At 36.2% G+C, this 14,184-nt stretch overlaps 1 protein-coding gene across 2 annotated transcripts; it reads left to right on the top strand.

The window, feature by feature from the left end:
* Positions 1-194: 194 nt before the first annotated feature.
* Positions 195-14,089, top strand: nac (GDP-fucose transporter nac). Of its 2 annotated transcripts, none has more exons than XM_019043927.2 (7): positions 195-691; positions 2,426-2,630; positions 4,327-4,465; positions 5,162-5,248; positions 6,197-6,489; positions 8,013-8,188; positions 9,850-14,089. In XM_019043927.2, exons 1-7 carry the CDS (start codon positions 627-629, stop codon positions 9,947-9,949), a joined length of 1,065 nt encoding a protein of 354 aa, XP_018899472.2. In that variant the 5' UTR covers positions 195-626; the 3' UTR covers positions 9,950-14,089. The 2 variants fall into 2 exon arrangements, 1 of the variants encoding a protein (XP_018899472.2); XR_002008877.2 differs by having other exon boundaries at positions 199-691; positions 8,013-8,291.
* The last annotated feature ends 95 nt before the right edge of the window (positions 14,090-14,184 follow it).

Below are 14,184 nucleotides of genomic sequence, written 5' to 3'. Positions count from 1 at the left end.
GGTGACAAAACAGAGATGAAAAGAAGAAGAAGCAATGGCCGGACAAAAAGCCGACAGGTCATGACGTTTTCAGAGACTGACCAATCACTGTCGAGGTCAACGTACGTCACTCATCGCTCTACCAATCATTTTCCTGTATTACGATACGTCAGAGGTAAGGGAAGACAGCGATAAAGGCGATAACAACAGCAACGATACCACGATATCCTCTCTCTTATCATTTCCCTATCTTTGTTTTGTTTCCACTTTCCATATCCCAATCAAATATTTTCAGTGTTTTTCTTCTCAATCGCTGCCGCATGTGCTTTTACCTTTACTCCGGCATGTCCAAATTACTTAAATTTGCCGTGTTTTTTCAGCCACAAACTTAACGCACCATTATTTTTCACTACCCTCACGAAGTGTTCAAGTATGATTCTATGTAAATCCAGTGATAACAAAAATGCCCAACGTGTACCAATGTTATGATAACAGGAGTGCCTTGTTTGCACGTTCAGTAATAGCGGAAATTATTACAGTTCACATTTTTCTGATCCTCCGTTCCTAAACTGTATATTTCTCCTGATTTATCAAATCTTTCAGCAGTCTAGTCCAGTCCTTTTCTGCCCTATATACTCACATAAAAAATGAGTGTTGACAGGGGGCTTCTCGGAGAGTATGTGCGAATTGCTAGTGTCATAGCAATTTATTGGTAAGTGTAAGCGATCAATCTTTTTCCTTCAGCGATAATTTTCAGTAGGACCTTAACTTTTAGTAGGGTATTTTCCAGAAGCTTTTCTTTTTTTGAATATTACTACTTGCACAGCTCCAAGTTATGATGCCTTGTGCGCAGAGCCAGACTTAGGTTTCTGCCACCCGGTGCCAAAAATATTTTGGCCCCCCCGGTATACGGTGTAATACCTCATTGCAATTCAATGGGTACAAACTATAAGTCTCGGTAATACGATTAAAGTTCAATTGTATTCTGAGTCTGTGAGAAGGAATTGCGCATTTGTGCAGAAAAGTTTCAATGGATGTAATGGCAACATTCACAAGCCTCTCCTGCCATTGAGATGTCCTCAATGATTGTGAACTTGCTCCATAGTGTAAAAAGTTCCCCCATGTAATTACTCATGTAGAGGGCAAACTTGTCGCCCTGAAGTTGCTATGATTTTTAGAAAGGAGTGATGAGATGACTCACCCGGAGATAGAAGAGATTCGAAGTGGAGGTCAGTGCTGTGCTGCTGCTGCCGTGCAGGTTGACCAAACTTTGGTCCACTTCATATTGTTCCAATAGTTTTCAGTGGCGTAGGAAGGGGGGGGCCAGGGGGGGCCTGGCCCCCCCCAAAATTGGAAATAGTATCATCTGGCCCCCCCCAGAAATTCTGGATGGTGCAAAAACACCATCTTTAACGGTAAGTCTCTGTCGCCGTGGCCCGTGAGAGGATGCCACTAAACATTCACTAAACATTTATTTCGCAATTTTCACACAAATGAGTGGTTAAAAGTGAGAAAATAAATGGAATAACCTGTTGAATGCAACAATTTCAAAGTATTTTAACCTTAAAATGCATAAAACTGGGTGAATTTTATGCAGAAATTGAAGGAAGATTAACGCCACAAGTGCCTCGAGATGCGCTCAAATAGAGTTAAAATTTCAAAAATTTTCCGGGGGAAGCCCCCCGGACCCCCCGCTGGCCTGGGGGGTATTCCATACCCCCCAGACCCCCCGGTGGTGGGGGGCCAGGCCCCCCCCAGCAAAATGGCCTAGCTACGCCTATGATAGTTTTTCCCTCATTTTGTCTTCCACTCTCACTCTTGTTTTCTTTCTCCGCTCTTTTTGAAAGATAAAGAGCTGATACTTCATTCAAAGTTTGCCGCCTGGTCATTGGTACTGTCAGCATTCCCCTAAATCTGGCCCTGCTTGTGAGTGTGCGGAGATTTGTTTCCACACGAACATAACCAGTAAAAGACATAAAAATGAAGGCTTATTTAAGCCCTCTAAAGCCATCAGTAGGTAAGCTTGGAACTATGGGCACAAAACAAATTTATATGAAGTGAAGTAAGAAGTATACACACATAAGGATGGACAGGCAGACGGGAATACTGGGGAAGATCCTGGTCGACTGGCCTATATTTAAGGTTATTTGGGGCAGGTTTGACCTGTTCGTTCACATGGAAACTAGAATGCCAGAAAATAAGAAAGAAACTAAAATGGGCTGACATGAACTCTGATGGGCTCGTATATGCAGTCACATTCTCAGTGCCAGCCTGTTCCTGTGTACTTACATACATTACAAAACATTTATCATGATTCTCAAATTCGTACCTTCTCTTGTGGGTCTATTGAACTTTGGTACTCTCTCGGGAAGAAGTGCGCCTGTGTTTGATTTTAGTTTGATTAGTTTCCTTTGTGACTAAATTCTCAATTTGGTCTTCATCGCAGGGTTGTTTCTATCACAACTGTGTTCGTGAATAAAACTCTTCTGAGCAGCGATATTATCAACTTGGATGCACCATTCTTCATTACCTGGTTCCAATGCGTGACCACAAGTGTGATTTGCTACATCATCATCCTTTTCTCAAAAGCCTTTCCTCAAGTTTTGAACGTACCTCAAGGATCCCCTTGGAAATCGTCAGTTATTAAGAAAGTAAGTATATGCTGTGTGCTTTTTTATTTCTCAGTGGATCATATCATTGAAAATGATGGATCTGTAAGGGAGTCAAGGGTCTATATTTTGCAATTTTACAAATTGTACCTTTGTTTACAGCTATGAAAAGTTCCCTAGAAGCTTACAACACAAATAAACTTCAAACTCAAGTATCAAGATGAAAAAATGAGCTGTAGTGAGCTTTTTACCAAGTATGTAGACTGAAACACGCTCTACTTTTAATGACAAATGATTTCTTCAAAGATGAGACCATAAAAATGGATCAAGAGGGAGCTAGAGTAAAACTACTGGAGTAAATACAACACGCATTTTCTGTAATATTTTCAGCCCTGTTGTTGAGTTCTCCGGTTGTTGTTGTGATTTTCTCCCGGACAAGTGAAACCGTCACTGTCTGATCCAGGAGTGCAGAAAATGGGTGGGCATGTGAAAATGTGGAAAAGCCCCAAAACTGTGGAAGGAGGCAAGATTTTAAAGGATGAGAAGTCAAAAATCAAAGGGAAATAGAAGAAAAAGGTCATCTATTTTAGATTTGTAGGAAATTTTGTGGAAAACTGACAGGCGGGCGCGTGAAAATATGGAAGCTCGAAAGCTTTTGCACCCCTGATCTGATCTACAAATGAGCCTGTTGTTGAGAAGTTGAATACACTATTTTTTCTGTCATTTTATTCAAATGCAGGAATGTGAAGGCATGTAACATTTGTCTCATGTGCCATGTTGATAAGGAAAGAAAAGCCTTTTTGATCATAAGTCTGGTGTCAATTACAGAACGATAAGTGCTAAAGTGCCAAAAAATGCACTTTTCAGGCTTTTTCTCTTGTAAATGTCACACTGTAAGTTAGATTTTTGAAGCTCGATGTGTTCAAGAAATTTTTAAGAACATCATATGAAATAAAAACGAATTTTTGCATGTTTGGAAATCCTTAATTTTAAAGTTGAGGTCTTTGCATTTAGTTTTCAAACTATTTAAATTTCAGTCTATTTCATAAAAACAGTGTGTCAGGTATGTACATATTTTGTTGGCATCGCCATATTCAGAGGTTAAGTTCCTCATTGCTTTTAGGCGCAAAATTCTATGAGCAGAATTTTTTCATTTGAAAGAAGGGCAATGTCACAGGTAAAATAGCAACCAAAAACGTTGCATTTGGACAGATTTTATTATTTTTTTTTTTCTAAACTTCAGTTTAAATTTTGGAAACACGATTATTTGATTTAGTGAAGGAATCCAGTGTAAATTTTCTCGTGTTGATGTTGTATCCTTTCTGGCAAGTGGTTGCCAGAAGCAGTTGCGAAGGCATTGTCACATTATGGTCCACATTAGGTAATTCTGAGGCAAAGTTTTTTGTAACGTTATTTTCGGTTGTTGCTGCGTGGGAACCACTGCTCAATGTGCAAAAGCTTGCCCTTACAGCTAGTTTGAAGGACACCTATTTTATGTATCTTGGACCCTCTGCTGTTAAAAACTTAATATGCCGTAAAAGATGCATGGTCTTTTTTATTTTGTCCGAGGATATTCTATCAAAACAGTCACTTTGAAACTAAAAAAATGCCTGTTTCACTGAATTGGCCCCAAGTGTTCCATAGTTGCTTATGAGAACAAGGCGTCTTAGTTTCAACATCATAAACTTTAGCATGAGAATATCAAGTAATTATTTCTTTTCATTTTTAATTTTTCCAGATGCTTCCACTATCAATTTTATTCATGCTCATGATTTCGTTCAATAATTTGTGCTTAAAACATGTCGGTGTTACCTTCTATTACATTGGTAGATCCTTAACTACAGTATTCAATGTTATTTTAACCTACTACATATTAGGTAAGGCAGCTCTTTTTCATTTTGTTCTATAAACATATATTTTGAAATAGTGGTGCAATTCTGATCCAAAAAAAAAACAAAAAACTTGTTTATCAATCAACTGCATGTGTGCTGAGCTTTTCTTTGACTCTGTATCTGAAATTATACAAAAACGTACCCTAGTGGTGCAGAATTTGTGTAAGAACTGATCCATATAGAGGCGGATTCAGGGAAGGGGAGGGTTGCTGCATTTTTCTTTTTTTTTTTTTTAGGAGGCCAAAAGCTAAATCCGGCTTTGGTTTTAACCAAAGTAATGACTCTTTGAGTACAAAGCGTTTTTAAAGTTTTTTTCAATGACTACTTTATAAGGGAAACGCTTTCAAGGACTTTTGAATAATTAGAAAGTTCAAGTGTGATCAGTTTTGCATTTATTTATTTATTCAGCCGTTTGGCACCTTTTGGCCGTAATTCATCCATGGTACCAGTCAATCTTTACATTGGTCGTACAATCAACTTACATAGATGGCTGAAAATATTTGTTTACAATGAAAGGAAAAATATTGTATCATTATTACAATCAACCAATTATTGGTGTTTAGGCAGTGGTTGTCGCAGAATCTTCAACCTAAAAATCCATCACTGTATCAACTTTGTGTAGTGAATTTTCTTTGTTTCCCCTAAAATGTTTTCTTACACAGGATTTTTCTCCTCTTCCAGGACAAACTACTTCCTTAGCTGCTATCTTTTGTTGTTTTATTATTATTTCTGGATTCCTCCTTGGTGTTTCTGAAGAAAGTTTTACAGGTAAAATTATTTCTCCTTTCCTATGTTTTAAAATTTCGTCCACTCTTTTGCATACCTTTTTTAGGATTCTTGTTTTCAATGGAAGAATCCAGTAAAAGAAGGTAGTATTTTTTTGATTTTTAGGAAAATGAGTTTAAACTTTAAGATATGCTATTTTTCTCTTCATATTTACTATGTGTAGAGCAACACTGTAAAAAGTATTTTACTGGTGATGCTTTCATTTTCAAAAAGGAGCTATAGTTTTTTAAGTTTGACTTGGTTGCTGAGGTACCTACTCAACTTTTTCCACACTCATCTCCTCTTGTCACAGATTTGATATCAAGGCGTAGTTGATGAATCTTAAGTACACGCAGTAACTGTGAATTTAATTTTACTCAAATAAGCAAGCTCCCATCTTCTTTTTTCCACGTAGCTTCCTCCTTTTTCCAAGCACTTTTTATAGCTTGATATGTATCAGTATTTTAATGTCATCAGCAAAGAACTCTGATGCCTGGCTCTGTGGTCAACTGTTGACAATCTTTGACCTCAATTCGGCATTCCCCAGTTAAGGGAACGTAACTCCATTCCAAGGTTGCAAAATTAACACAAGCAATTTAATTTTTTACAAGAATGCACCTGTGCAATTTTTGTTCAAAATGTGTCTGTTCTCTGCTTGAGATCAGAAGAAAAATCTGTAAAATTTTCAGTTAGAAATGCTCAAGATTCTCAGTGTAAAAATGAAATTTTTTAGGGAAAATTTGCCAACTTCGAAATTTAGTTACATTATTTTATGGGGGAAGGATGATTTGTTTTGCAGATGGTAGTGTATCGAGATTATCTTGACTTTATTGAACAGTGGCGTCAGTGTTTTCGTACATTAGCAGGAGGTATTTGGATAAAAATAAAACAGCTTTTTTTAAATGATTTATTTTCTTAACGAAAATCTAACATTATCTTCCTTATTTTCAGAATCATTTTCGCTACTTGGAACGATATATGGCGTGTTGGGATCTTTGTCTCTTGCCTTATTTACGATTCAAACCAAAAAAGCACTACCATTCGTAGAGAATCACATTTGGTTACTATCTTACTACAATAATATTTACTCGTGCTTCCTTTTCTTACCACTCTTCCTCTTCACAAACGATTTATCGGTTTTAATGCGCAACCCTCATCTCGCAGACGCCCAGTTTTGGCTATTGCTCTGCCTTGGTGGTGCATGTGGCTTTAGCATTGGATACGCGACTGCTCTTCAAATCAAGGTAAAAAGTAGGTTTATCTGTTATTTCCAAATAGTTACGGAAAAATTCCTCATGGATCATGTTATTCTTTGACTCTAATAATAATTGATGGGTCTTATCGGAGTTCAAGGCACCTTATCAAGTCCTGGAATATCCTTAAATTTGAGAAAATTCTCAAACTTGAATCTTAAACTGGTTCTGGTGTCCGGTTCTTTCATTTCTGACCATCCTGGAGATTAATTTTCTCTTTCTTGCTTTGTAAACTTTCACATGAAAGGCTTGGAGGACAAGGCACATATGTGGAGGTTTTGCTTTCAAGAAATACATGTTTGCAGTTTTAAAATTACATGGATCCTTAAAAATCAGAATTATGGAGCGGATTTTTCGCAGATTATGTATCAAGACTAGTTTTACTTGAAATCATTAATATCTCAATTTTTTCAAAAACTGCACTTTGACGCTGAAACTACTAGACCACATATCTCGTTTGCGATGTCTGAAAATCTCTGCTGTCATTTTATTTTTTTGAAGGAGAACAAATCGATATCATTGAGTAGTTTTCCATTTAAAAAATAAGTATGTCAGGAAGTCTGTGACGTTGCAAAACCGAGATATGTGGTCTGGTAGCTTCACCGTCAACTTGTGCGCTTTTGTCCTCCAAGTCCCTCATATGTCAAATGGCGCTGTCCATAAATCATACTCTTACCTCTCCATATGACTAAGCAGCAGAAAATGATAGTTTAAATTATAAAAACCTCCATGTTTAAGTCAACCTAAAAGACAATTTAATGTATCTCTTTTTTTTGGATTTGCCATTGGGCTGATTCGTTTTAAAGTCCTCTGAAATTGGTTGATAAATACTTAAACATTTTTTCGGAAGTCTTTGAAAGATTCTTGATTTCCCTAATTACAGTGAGCTTCTTTAAAAGTCCTTGTAAGTACTTCTTGTTGGTTATCAAAAGCTGCAGAGAATTCTGATTGATCCTGGATAAAGGAATCAAGTAGTTTCTCTCAGAAAGTAGGATATGAGTCATTCTGAATAAAATCCTTCCTAAGATGTACTTCGTGGAAAAATTGAACACAGGAGCTCATTTCTTGTCTTAATTTTTGAATCTGAAGCTTCTTTGTGTGGAAGCTTTTGTGATTGAGCTTTTAGCGTTTTTTTTTTTTTTTTTTTTTTTTTTTTTTTTTTTTTTTTTTTTTCCCAAAATCACAGGAACATTTTATGATTTTCTTGTCCATATTATCCCTAAATTCATATTACTCAAACCACTTTGCAAATCGTTTCATGAAGTATGTTTACATTGATCACCATTGCTACTGTCATTTTTGAATTCAAGTCTCCTGCATAAAGTATCTTTGTGGCACTATATACTTGCCATCGTATTTTCTTTCCTGATCGTTTCTTGTTATTTTTTTTTTTATTTGGTAGCTTTAAAAAACTAATTTTAAAAAATCCAGAAAAATGAATCTAACCCACCAACTACCTTATGACTGGTTTTTAGGTTTAAATAATTGTTTGATAAAATATGTCTTGTTTGCAGGTTACCTCTCCTCTAACCCATAATGTGTCTGGTACTGCAAAAGCCTGTTGTCAAACAGTTCTGGCATCCTTTTTTGAGGATAAGAAACCATGGCTGTGGTGGATATCGAATTGGGTGGTGCTTTTTGGGAGCGCTGCCTATACGTCAGTCAAGCAACGAGAAATGGAGAGGGCCAGGTTAAAACAAGGGCTCCTTACAAATGCATGACCTGTGAACGGTTTTAACGGAATTCTATTCCGTGGTTAAAGTCTGTGATCGTCCGCTCTTGGGCTGCTTCTGGTGGGTGATGTGTTTGATTTTATGCCAAAGAATAGCTTTTATTTTTTATTTTTCATCGCTTAAGTAGATTGTTGTACATTCTCCAGGGTTGTCGACAGTCTCAAACAGGGAAAAGTTAGGGAATTTGTGAGAAAATTTAGGAAATTTCTTAAACTTCTACTAATTACTAAAATATATATTTGATCCTTTGTGAAAAATTTCACATAAGAATAAAAGGTTAAATAAAAAAGCCCTGCCGTTCTCAATAGCTGTTCTCCTCTAATCCTTTAACTTTTCAGAAGTCTCCTGCGTGAAGAGTGTTGTCTTTTATTAACATCTTTTTGATAGCACTATTGGAAACATGTGAACTAATATTACATTTACAATATCTATGATTTACAATTCAGGAAATCTTGCATTATCCGAACTCCAAATTATCAAGGAGTCAAGTTTCACTCAAAATCGGAGTTTGAAGTTCAATTTTCTCATTATCTTCCATGTAATTTGTCAACTCTCAATGCATTTCCTCTCCTCAAATCCATGGTATTTATGTACAAATTAACATTCAAGAAGTATGCGCACTGCTCTGTGCCTTGTTTTAACACTGGAATTTTTTAATCTTTCGTCAATTTTGCAGCATATTGCTTTGTTTTGTATTTGAGGTTTATGTTGTGTTTAGCTTTTTAACATGTGATAGCTTTCATTCACTCATTAACGCCACTGTTTCTACAATTATTGAGGAAAACGACAAGAGATCAAAAGATGAATGAACAAATGAGAATTTCCTAGTTTGCCATTTGATTTGGAAAGCTTTGAAGGTTCATTTTTTCTCAGCACTGCTCACTATTTCCTATGACACCTCAGATAGCTTGCACTAGACCTTTATCTCAGTTATTTTACATTACACAGAATCTAGGAACAGAAGGATGTCAGCTTTCATCTAAGACCGGAATCATCAAAATTTCAGATGGAGCCATCACAACAGCATTTCGTTTGTTAAATTTATATTTTAAATAAGTGCTAGGAGGAACAGAAATATTGTCCATGAGGTGACTGATTTCTGAGTGTTCTCTTTCTGTCAATAGCCTTGATAAGCGTAGTCTATCAAAGTAGCATTTTCTAACGGAAAAATCGTGATATTTTCAAATTAAGATGCGATTTTTTTTTATGATTTTTTGGCGATAAAATTTCTAGGATCATCAACATCTGAGCGATTATCTTCGATCCTGTTGCAATTTTATCTCTATAAAATTGCGTTTGATAAAATCGAAATCTGATTTCAGTTTATCACAATTTTTTGTCCAATAATATTGCCATTAATCGCCATCAATAAAATAGCGATTTTATTGCAAATTTAAGTGATGAAATCGTAATTTACCCAAGTTTTTATCCTATGATATTGCAATAAATCGCTGTCGATAAACTCGCAATACACTCTTCGATCAATTTGCAACATATCGCGATCACTACTTGGGTACTTACAGTGATTCAATTTTTTGTGTACGGGTTTCGATCTATTCTAATGCAAGTTTATCAAAATTGTGAAGGAATTTGTATTAACTTAGCATTTTATTTGCAGGGAAATAGCTTCAGAAGATTCTTCACCAATTTTGAAATCTGAAGATCCTGAGGAGGAAGGAGAAGATATTGGAACGAATAATGGAAACAACCCTTTTTAATAGGAGGAAATCGTCTTTATAGAGTTGGTGATTTCGCCACTGTGTATTCTGATCAAATTCATAAAACAGAAATTCTCATGTCTTATCATTTCCTCATGAGATGGTGGTAAGTTTGTTCGCTCAAAACCTCAGACTGGTTTCAATGACATTTACGAGCTTGGGAACAGAAAATCAGGATGCTACGATGTGCTGATGATGGAACCAACCAGTTCTAAAGTACGTTCACGATTTCCCTCCTGACTGATCGTAATAAGCGTTGCAACAAACAGCATATCTCTCTGAGGGAAAATTCGTGACCAAATGAGCTTTTTCCCTCTGTAATGAGAATTTCATTTTTATATTGAATTTCAACGCAAAATCGCCAATTGTCTGTCTGAGCTTTTTCAAGTTTACCATGTACGTTAAATGGAATGCATTTTGCAAAAAGGAACCAAGAGCATTCCAATGTTGCTAAAACTGAGCAACTTTTTTACTTTGCATATGTAAACTGATTATCTAAACAAGTTTTATCTTCACTCCTAATAAACTATAAATTAAGACGAAAATTACTTCTGTAAATTTAATTTTTTGCATGATTTCAGTAGGGAATTTTATTTAAAAGAATGTAAGTTGTACAATCCTAGCAACATTGGAATGCTCTTCGTTCCTTTTTGTAAAATGCAATCCAAATCATCCTTGTATAACTTTTTAAATTAGTATGAAGATGTAGAAAGGAAAAAAATATTGTCAAAAATTAACTTTTAGTTATTAGGACACCTTAAACGGCAGGAGTAACTTTGGCTTTTTTCGGGTATCCAAATGCCTCGGCTTCATATTAGCGACGCGCACGAACGGATCGACGAGATTCCCTCTGTCCCCATCTCCTCTCCAAGGATTTTTTTTTTTTTTTTTTTTTTTTTTTTTGTCAGCGCGGGTGAACGGCAGGAGTAACTTTGGCTTTTTTCGGGTATCCAAATGCCTCGGCTTCAAATTGGCGACGCGTACGAACGGATCGACGAGATTCCCTCTGTCCCCATCTCCTCCAGCGGCGCAAGCCGTAGTTTGGCGCCCACCGAGCGTATCGGTACCGAACTGGGGCAAGTCCAATCCCAGTGAGGCGCGCTGAGGACGCGTAAAAGACCTTTCGACAGGAGGGGTAGACCCCCCGTGTCCGAGTAAGGCCAGCGAATGCTGGTCAGGTATCGGCACGTAAAACGCTCCACCGTGTGTGTGTGTGTGTCCCCATCTCCTCCAGTTTGAAAGAGAAAGTGACCAGCGTAAGAGAATGGGCCAAAGAAAAAAGGATTGTGGATAGATGGATAGTGGGGTATGTAACCGGGCATATAGGCGTGGGAAAATATTTGTTTGAGCATGGGAAGGAGGATTCGGAAAATTGCCAAGAGTGCCAAGTTGAGGAAAGTGTAGATCATGTAGTCTGGGAATGTACAAAATATATCGGGGAAAGAAACAGGATCGAGGAAAAATTGGAAGGGGTCGAGAACAAAAGAGATCTTAGTAATAGGAAAGTGTACGAGGCAATTAGAAAGGGGTTCAAAGTAATGTGTGACAAAATGGATGAAGAAAGGAGGGTTAAGAGAATGGGAGGGAATGGGGACCGGAGAATACCCTACCTAATAACCCTATCTAAATTTAAAAAAAAACTTTGTACCAAATATGAATTCAAACGAATAGCAGAAAAGCTCACTTAAGTTCAAAAGTTGCATGATCCATTTATGGACATAAGTATGTCCATGGTCATAGCTTTCGTTCACCAGCTCAAAGATAGTGGTCTGTGAAATTCTCTCAATGTTGCCGCACTTTTTTTAACAAAACATTTTTCACGGCTGACACACTGACAGGACATCTGCAGATTGGGAGGAACAATTTTTACAGACTAGTCAAAGACGATAGTTTCATTGATTTCTGCCCAGTTAGCATCCAACTTCTTGACAGGATTGATGCAGATGTGATTGATTTGTTTTGATATATCTACTTCAATTTTTGATTGCAAGTTAACAGATTCTGTTTCATTTCTATATTCTGAAATTGTTTACATTGATAATGAAATTGAAAAAAAAAAAACAAAAAAAAACATGAATCTTGACTGTGGGGTTTCAATTTTTTTTTTTTTTTTTTTTTTTTTTTTTTTTTTTTTTTTTTTTTAGAATCAACTTGTATTTATATGTAGAATATTAATTACATATCTTCGAAATTACAAGGAAAAAGAATTCCAGATCAAAAATGTTGTCAGCAAACCAAAAATCATGTTTCCCAGTTGCATGAGCGTAACTGACATTTTTTGATGCGCTATAATTTTAAGACAATGCCAGTGCCCAATCTAAAAGTTGCAGGTACCTCAAATATTCTGAGAAACAGTAGCACTATTCCTGTCGAAAGAAACATTTGAACAATCTTCGATCTTGGCAACATCTATGTAATAGTGCTTACCAGGATTTAAAAATTCTTTCTGAAATTGATGGTGACTTACTTGAAAAAAAAAAAAAAAATCCTTGGTATTATGAAAAAACTCAGCCTTGATATGTCAGTGACAAACCAGCGCTTACTCTAATTTCTCTCTGGAAAATTGGTTTTTCCTAAAGAAAAGATTTCAACCTTCTTTTCGATGGTGTAAATCCATAACCACGTATTTCGTTTGAAAATTTATGCAGTTTCATTATTTCAAAAGAGAGTAAATTGACATCATACCTTTATGTTTTCGCAGAATTTTCTTCGAAAAATCACGGCAGTTTTTAGGAATTTCCATTGAATAGTTTTTCTGTTAAAAAATTAAGCATGACAGGAAGTCTGCAACGTCGCAAACTGAGATATGTGGTTAGGGACATACACCATCGTTATCTTTTGTGTGGATTCACAGAAGATGGAAGCTCTGTATCTTAGTTTTTGTTAAGATCAATCCCAACAGGTCAGTCATTCCTGCAGACAAATCATGGAGCCTCTTACTGCCCAGCAATGGCAAGAAGTTTCATTAAAATGATTTCTCATGGGATCATTTTGGGATGAGCGGATTCTCCATTATACAAGCTATGGTGGGAGAGTGGATCTCAAAAAGATGAGCAGAGACTGGCCGAAGAGGATCGCTCTTGATATTTATTATTGAATTGATCTCTAACTATCCCTGTTGTAAGTAAATAGTATTACATACGAAATGTTTTGGATCCAATCCCATTATCTTTAAGTGAATTATTTTTTTAATGAATTAATTGTGCTATCATTCCTATGACTGCTGTTTTACATTGTAAGCTGATACAATTTATCATAAATATGATATTTGTTGAGGAGAAAGTTGTTCAATCATCCAATTTGGTTTTACCGAATAGAAGAAACTGAGTTAAATTAACTTTCTAGCTAAAATAGTGAAGTAATGTGCCCAAAAATTTGAGGATATTAAATAGAGATGGGTCTGTTGCACATGAGAGGAACAGCAAATCATAAGACTTTTCCACTGGTAAAATCGCCCAAAAATCATGTCGGGCACATCAAAAAAGTCTAAAAGCCACTCTGTAGCGCGTAATAAACATAGTTTGTAACACGCTTTTTCTAATTACTATGTGGCCAGCAGTCAGGTTTGTCCAGTGAGACTTGAGAAAACCTACTCGAAATAAACAATCTCATGAGCTGTAAACAATTATCTTTGCAGAAGATTACAAATGATTCAAAGCTAAAGTTTTTGCTAAACATAGAAAGAAGAGTGCAAGTGCTCGAAATCATACATTTGGAAAAGTTTGCAAGATAATTCGTTTATTCAAGTTAGGATTTTTCACTCCTCTGTCTGTGCAAGCTTGGTCATCGCCAACTGAGAAACAGTATCGGTAGACCAGAGAAATTTGACAAGCGTAATACAGTACACGGTTTGCATGTTGAAGAGTGGATTTCAGGCTTATTTGATGTGCTTAATGGGATTTTAATGCAATTCTTACGTTCCATGTAAAAACAAAAATGGCAGAAAGAAAGGAAAAAAAAAAAAAAAAAACAATGCGTACAACAGACCTAGTTCATGAACAGAACTGAAGTTCATGAGAAAATTATAATATTGTCAGATCTACATGTTTGAATTTAGCACTAATACTGAGAGTCATCTTTTATTATACGACCCTCCCCGTTGGTTTCAAAAATAATGAATAAAGTTGTTTATTTTAGTTATTCATGCATTTTTCATTTAAAATAAGAATGGATTTTATAAATACTTTAAATATTCAGTTTTTCTCCCTTTTTTTTCATGATTATCGAAGTGCTAT

Source organism: Bemisia tabaci, chromosome 2, assembly GCF_918797505.1.
Source record: "Bemisia tabaci chromosome 2, PGI_BMITA_v3".
Lineage (NCBI taxonomy): Eukaryota > Metazoa > Arthropoda > Insecta > Hemiptera > Aleyrodidae > Bemisia > Bemisia tabaci.
This window is presented reverse-complemented; position numbering and strand designations above follow the sequence as displayed.